General features: G+C 52.7%; 1 protein-coding gene across 1 annotated transcript; it reads right to left on the minus strand.

Annotated features, from left to right (window-relative positions):
* Positions 1-2,929: 2,929 nt before the first annotated feature.
* LOC125034900 lies at positions 2,930-6,070 on the minus strand. The gene is made up of 3 exons (XM_047626951.1): positions 5,930-6,070; positions 5,548-5,731; positions 2,930-4,134 (listed from the first exon to the last, which is right to left on the minus strand). The coding sequence occupies exons 1-3, from the start codon at positions 6,068-6,070 to the stop codon at positions 3,461-3,463; spliced, it is 999 nt and encodes a 332-aa protein (XP_047482907.1). The 3' UTR covers positions 2,930-3,460.
* Positions 6,071-6,623: the final 553 nt, after the last annotated feature.

A 6,623-nucleotide genomic window follows, 5' to 3' on the forward strand; every position in this document is an offset into this window, starting at 1 on the left:
TAGGTGAGAGGGGAGGGGAGAGGCATTCTATAGGGAGAAGTGAGTGTGGTAGGGGAGGGGCATTGGAGAAGTGGAGGGAGAAGTGTGAAGTAGGTGAAGGGGGAGGGGCATTCTATAGGGAGAAGTGTGAGGGGAGAAGTGTGAAGGAAGGTGAGGGGATTCTAGAGGGAGATGTGTGAGGGGAAAAGTGAGAAGTAGTGAAGGGGGAGGGGCATTCTATAGGGAAAAGTGAGGGAGAGTGTGAAGTAGGTGAGGGGGAGGGGCATCTATAGGGAGAGTGTGAGGGAGAAGTGTGAGGAGAGAAGGTGAGAGTGAGGGGGGAGGGCATTCTATAGGGAGAAGTGTGAGGGGAAGTGTGAAGTAGGTGAAGGGGGAGGGGCATTCTATAGGGAGAAGTGTGAGGGAGAAGTGTGAAGTAGTGAAGGGGAGGGCATTCTATAGGGAGAAGTGTGAGGGGAGAAGTGTGAGTAGGTGAAGGGGGAGGGGCATTCTATAGGAGAAGTGTGGGAGAGAAGTGTGAGGGAGAGGTGAGGAGGATGTGCGGGGTGGAAAGTTGAGGAGAGAGTGTGAGGGAGAAGTGTGAAGGGGAGAGCATTCATAGGATAAATGAGGAGAGAAGTGTGAGGGGAGAAGTGTGAAGGGGGAGAGCATTCTATAGGGATAAGTGTGATAGAAACAGAGGTGAGAAGTGTGAGGGAAGTAGAAGTGGGAGGGGGGGGAGAAGTGTGAGGAGAGATGTGGGGGGGAGGGCTTTAAAAAAAAGTGTGAGGGATGCTGGAGTTCGGAGAACCAGAAGTGTGAACGGCCGAGAAGTGAGATGAAGCGGAAGTGTGCAGAAAAAAAGTGTGAGAAGAGAAGAAGTGTGAACAGTAAGTGTAGTGCGAGTGTCAGGAAACGAAGTGTAAAGAGAAAGTGTGAGAGAAGAAGTGTAAATAGAGTGTGTATTGAGAGCAGAAGAGTGGATAAGCGTTAGTGTGAAGAGAAAGTGTGATGGGAGAAGTGTAAACTGAAGTGTACCAAGAGAAGCGAGAGTGTGAAGGAAAGGATACGATAACAATAGATGTGTGAATAAAAGGTGAAGTGCAGAGAAGCGTAAGTGTGAATAAGAAAGTGCATTCAGTGTACAAGGGTCGGAAAGCAGAAGTGATAAAAAGAGTGATGGAAGAAGATCGTAAGAAGAAGTGTAAATAGGTGTATTGTGTGTTGAAGTGTAAAGGGGAAGTGTGGGGGAAAAAAAGTGTGATGGGAACAGAAGTGTGAACAGTAAGGTGAGAGATCAGAAATGCGGAGAAGCGGAAGTGTGAAGAAAAAGTGTGATAGACGCTGAAGTGTGAATGGAAAGTGTATTGAAAGCAAAAGTGTGGAGGAGCAGAGGTGTGGAGGGGAGTGGAGGGGAGGGGAGGAGAGGGGAGGGGAGTGGAGGGTAGTGGAGGAGAGTGGAGGGGAGTGGAGGAGAGAGGAGGAGAGTGGAGGGGAGTGGAGGGTAGTGGAGGAGAGTGGAGGGGAGTGGAGGAGAGAGGAGGAGAGTGGAGGGGAGTGGAGGAGAGTGGAGGGGAGTGAAGGGTAGTGGAGGGTAGTGGAGGAGAGTGGAGGGGAGTGGAGGAGAGAGGAGGAGAGTGGAGGGGAGTGGAGGGTAGTGGAGGAGAGTGGAGGGGAGTGGAGGAGAGAGGAGGGGAGTGGAGGAGAGTGGAGGGGAGTGGAGGAGAGTGGAGGAGAGAGGAGGGGAGTGGAGGGGAGTGGAGGAGAGTGGAAGAGAGTGGAGGAGAGAGGAGGAGAGTGGAGGAGAGTGGAGGAGAGAGGAGGGGAGTGGAGGAGAGTGGAGGAGAGTGGAAGAGAGTGGAGGAGAGAGGAGGAGAGTGGAGGAGAGTGGAGGGGAGTGGAGGAGAGTGGAGGGGAGTGGAGGAGAGTGGAGGAGAGTGGAGTGGAGCGGAGGGGAGTGGAGGAGAGTGGAGGAGAGTGGAGGGGAGTGGAGGAGAGTGGAGGGGAGTGGAGGAGAGTGGAGGAGAGAGGAGGAGAGTGGAGGGGAGTGGAGGATAGTGGAGGAGAGTGGAGGAGAGTGGAGGAGAGAGGAGGAGAGTGGAGGGGAGTGGAGGAGAGTGGAGGAGAGTGGAGGAGAGATGAGGAGAGTGGAGGGGTGTGGAGGGGAGTGGAGGAAAGTGGAGGAGAGAGGAGGAGAGTGGAGGAGAGTGGAGGGAAGTGGAGGGGAGTGGAGGAGAGTGGAGGAGAGTGGAGGAGAGTGGAGGAGAGTGGAGGAGAGAGGAGGAGAGTGGAGGAGAGAGGAGGAGAGTGGAGGGGTGTGGAGGAGAGTGGAGGGGAGTGGAGGAGAGTAGAGGGGAGTGGAGGGGAGTGGAGGAGAGTGGAGGGGAGTGGAGGGGAGTGGAGGGGAGTGGAGGGGAGTGGAGGAGAGTGGAGGAGAGTGGAGGGGTGTGAAAAAGGAGAGTGGAGGGGAGTGGAGGAGAGTGGAGGAGAGAGGAGGAGAGTGGAGGAGAGTGGAGGGGAGTGGAGGAGAGTGGAGGAGAGTGGAGGAGAGAGGAGGAGAGTGGAGGAGAGTGGAGGAGAGTGGAGGGGTGTGGAGGAGAGTGGAGGGGATTGGAGGGGTGTGGAGGAGAGTGGAGGAGAGTGGAGGAGAGAGGAGGAGAGAGGAGGAGAGTGGAGGGGAGTGGAGGGAGTGGAGGGGAGTGAAGGAGAGTGGAGGAGAGTGGAGGAGAGTGGAGGAGAGTGGAGGAGAGTGGAGGAGAGAGGAGGAGAGTGGAGGAGAGTGGAGGAGAGAGGAGGAGAGTGGAGGAGAGAGGAGGAGAGTGGAGGGGAGTGGAGGAGAGTGGAGGAGAGTGGAGGAGAGAGGAGGAGAGTGGAGGGGTGTGGAGGGGTGTGGAGGAGAGTGGAGGGGTGTGGAGGAGAGTGGAGGAGAGAGCAGGAGAGTGGAGGGGAGTGGAGGAGAGAGGAGGAGAGTGAAGGGGAGTGGATGAGTGTGCGAGTGAGGTAAGTTGAGGTGAAGAGAACAAACTTGTGAGGTCAGCAAAAGGGTTGGGGAGAGGACCGAGTGTGTAAGGGGAGCAATGTTATGAGAACACTAAAATAAGGGGATCGTAAGGGTAGGGGAGATGTGAATGGGATAAAAGTAGTGTGAGGGAGGAAAAAAGTATGAGGAGGTGCGAGTGTGCAGGGGCAAAGATGAGTGGGGAAAAGTATTTGGGAATAAGAGTGAAGTGAGAAAGAGTATGTGGGTGCGAGACAAAGTGTGGGGAAGAAGAAGTGTGAGGCGAGAAGTGTGGGAAAGCAGGAGGAAGTGTAGAAGGGCGGAAGTGTGAAAGGAGCAGAAGCGTGTAAGTGTGTGTGGGGAGAAGATATACAGAAGTGTAAAGGGAGACAAATAAATGAGAAGAGTGAGAAAACAAACAAGTGCAGGGGAGGAAAAGTGAAGAGACCTGAAATCAGGAAGGAGTTTGGGGACTATAGTAAGTTATAGGGAAAATGTGCAGGGTTGCAAAAGAGGGGAAACGAAGTGTGGGGCAGAAGTGTGAGGGAAAGAAGAGCAAGGGTGCAGAAGAGGGGAAACGAAGTGTGGGACAGAAGACGAAGTGAAGGGGTGCAGAAGTGTGAGGAAGCAGAAATGTGGGGGATCATAAAGGTGTGGAGGAGCAAAGGTGTGAGGGTAAAAGTGTTTAGGAATAAGAGAGAAGTGATCAAGAGTATGTAGCGAAACAAAGTGTAGGGGGGGGGGAGGGAAATGTGTTAGGAAAAGAGAAATATGGGAAAGTAGAAGAGTGAAAGGAGATGAAGTGTGGGGGAGCAAAAGTGTGGGAGGAAACGACGTGTGGAGGGGCAGAAGTGTGGGAGGAAACAGAAGTGTGGGGGAGCAGAAGTGTTGGAGGAAACAGAAGTGTGGGGGAGCAGAAGTGTGAGAAGTAGAAATATGAAGAGAAATTAAAGTGTGACAAGCTATGAAACAGAAATGTGATAGGAAGCGAACAGTGAGTGTAACAAGTGTGCAGTGTGAGGGGAGCAGAAGTGTGAGAGATGTAGGATAGATGGAGTGTGAGGAGTGCAAAGTGTGAGGGGAGACGAAGTGTGGGGAGAAGTGTGAGGGGAGACGAAGTGTGGGGAGACTAAGTATGGGGAGCAGAAGTGTGAGGGGAAACGAAGCGTTGGCAAGTAGAAGTGTGATGAGACTAAGTATGGGGAGACGAAGTGTGAGGGAAGACGAAGTGTAGGAAGCAAAAGTGTGAGGGAAGACGAAGTGTGGGAAGCAGAAGTGTGAGGGGAGACGAAGTGTGGGGAGAAGTGTGAGGGGAGACGAAGTGTGGAGAGCAGAAATGTGGGGAGAAGTGTGAGGGGAGACTAAGTGTGGGAAGCAGAAGTGTGAGGGAAGACGAAGTGTAGGAAGCAAAAGTGTGAGGGAAGACGAAGTGTAGGAAGCAAAAGTGTGAGGGAAGACGAAGTGTGGGAAGCAGAAGTGTGAGGGGAGACGAAGTGTGGGGAGAAGTGTGAGGGGAGACGAAGTGTGGAGAGCAGAAATGTGGGGAGAAGTGTGAGGGGAGACGAAGTGTGGGGAGAAGTGTGAGGGGAGACGAAGTGTGGAGAGCAGAAATGTGGGGAGAAGTGTGAGGGGAGACTAAGTGTGGGAAGCAGAAGTGTGAGGGAGACGAAGTGTGGGAAGCAGAAGTGTGAGGGGAGACGAAGTGTGGGAAGCAGAAGTGTGAGGGGAGACGAAGTGTGGGAAGCAGAAGTGTGAGGGGAGACTAAGTGTGGGAAGCAGAAGTGTGAGGGGAGACGAAGTGTGGGATGCAGAAGTGTGAGGGGAGACGAAGTGTGGGAAGCAGAAGTGTGAGGGGAGACTAAGTGTGGGAAGCAGAAGTGTGAGGGGAGACGAAGTGTGGGATGCAGAAGTGTGAGGGAGACTAAGTGTGGGAAGCAGAAGTGTGAGGGAGACGAAGTGTGGGAAGCAGAAGTGTGAGGGGAGACGAAGTGTGGGAAGCAGAAGTGTGAGGGGAGACGAAGTGTGGGATGCAGAAGTGTGAGGGGAGACGAAGTGTGGGATGCAGAAGTGTGAGGGAGACTAAGTGTGGGAAGCAGAAGTGTGAGGGAGACTAAGTGTGGGAAGCAGAAGTGTGAGGGGAGACGAAGTGTGGGATGCAGAAGTGTGAGGGAGACTAAGTGTGGGAAGCAGAAGTGTGAGGGAGACTAAGTGTGGGAAGCAGAAGTGTGAGGGGAGACGAAGTGTGGGATGCAGAAGTGTGAGGGAGACTAAGTGTGGGAAGCAGAAGTGTGAGGGAGACTAAGTGTGGGAAGCAGAAGTGTGAGGGGAGACGAAGTGTGGGATGCAGAAGTGTGAGGGAGACTAAGTGTGGGAAGCAGAAGTGTGAGGGAGACTAAGTGTGGGAAGCAGAAGTGTGAGGGGAGACTAAGTGTGGGAAGCAGAAGTGTGAGGGGAGACTAAGTTTGGGGAGAAGTGTGAGGGGAGACTAAGTGTGGGGAGAAGTGTGAGGGGAGACTGAGTGTGGGGAAACAGAAGTGTTAGGAGACGAAGTGTGGGGAGAAGTGTGAGGAGAAAGAGAAGTGTGAGGGTGGACGAAGTGTGAGAGGAAACGAAGTGTGGGGAAGCAGAAGTGTGAGAGGTAGAAATGTGAAGAGAAATTAAAGTGTAACTATCTATAAAACAGAAGTGTGAGAGGAAGCGAACAGTGAGTGGCACAAGTGTGCAGTGTGAGGGGAGCAGAAGCGTGAGAGGAGACTAAGTGTGTGAGAGATGTAGGATCGGAGCAAGAGTGTGAGGAGTGCGGAAGTATGAGGGAAGACGAAGCGTGGGCAAGCAGAAGTGTGAGGAGCCTAAGTGTGCAGGAGCAGAAGTGTAAGGGAAGCAGATGTGTGAGATTAAACGAAGCGTGAGGAAGCAGAAGTGTGCCAAGAAAACACAAGCGTGGAGGGAAACGAACGGTGAGGGGAAAAGTGTGCAGTGTGAGAAGAGCAGAAGTGTGAGAGATGTAGGATAGAAGAGTGTGAGGATTGTAGAAATGTGACGATGTAGATCCGTGAGAGAAGAACTGAGAGGGAGGAAATATGAAGGAAGCATAAGTGTGAGGAGGCAGGCGTGTGAAGAAGCAGAAGTAGGAGAACAACAAACGTGGGGGTGCAAAAAATGCAGGCGACGGAAAGCGTGAGGGGAGGCAGTTGTGTCTGGGAGAAGAAATTGAGCGAGAAAAAGTGCTGAAGCAGAAATCTGTGGAGGGAAAGATTCGGCTGAGCAGAAACGAAGGAGAACAGAAGCAGAGGGAAGGGAAGAAGCAGAGGGAATAGTAGAATGGGATAATAAACATAAGCAACAAAAGTGTAATGGAGTAAAATGTGTTTGGCAGGGGAGTGTGTTCTGTGTAAGGAAGCAGGGAGGGTGAGGTTAAAAGTGGGAGAGAGAGAAGTGACACGAGTAAAGGGTAAGGAATATACGAGACAAGAGGAAAGGGCACTAGAAATGCGGCGGAAATGAACTGACAAGAGAAAATATCTAGAGAGGGAGAGCAAGGGGAGAGAAGCGGGAAGGGAACAGAGGCATAGGAGGGATGAGAAGGTGAGAGCGAAGGGAGGAGGTGAGGGTGAAGGCAATAGGATACGAGAGAAAGGTATGAAGG

This window comes from Penaeus chinensis, chromosome 2 (genome assembly GCF_019202785.1).
Source record: "Penaeus chinensis breed Huanghai No. 1 chromosome 2, ASM1920278v2, whole genome shotgun sequence".
Lineage (NCBI taxonomy): Eukaryota > Metazoa > Arthropoda > Malacostraca > Decapoda > Penaeidae > Penaeus > Penaeus chinensis.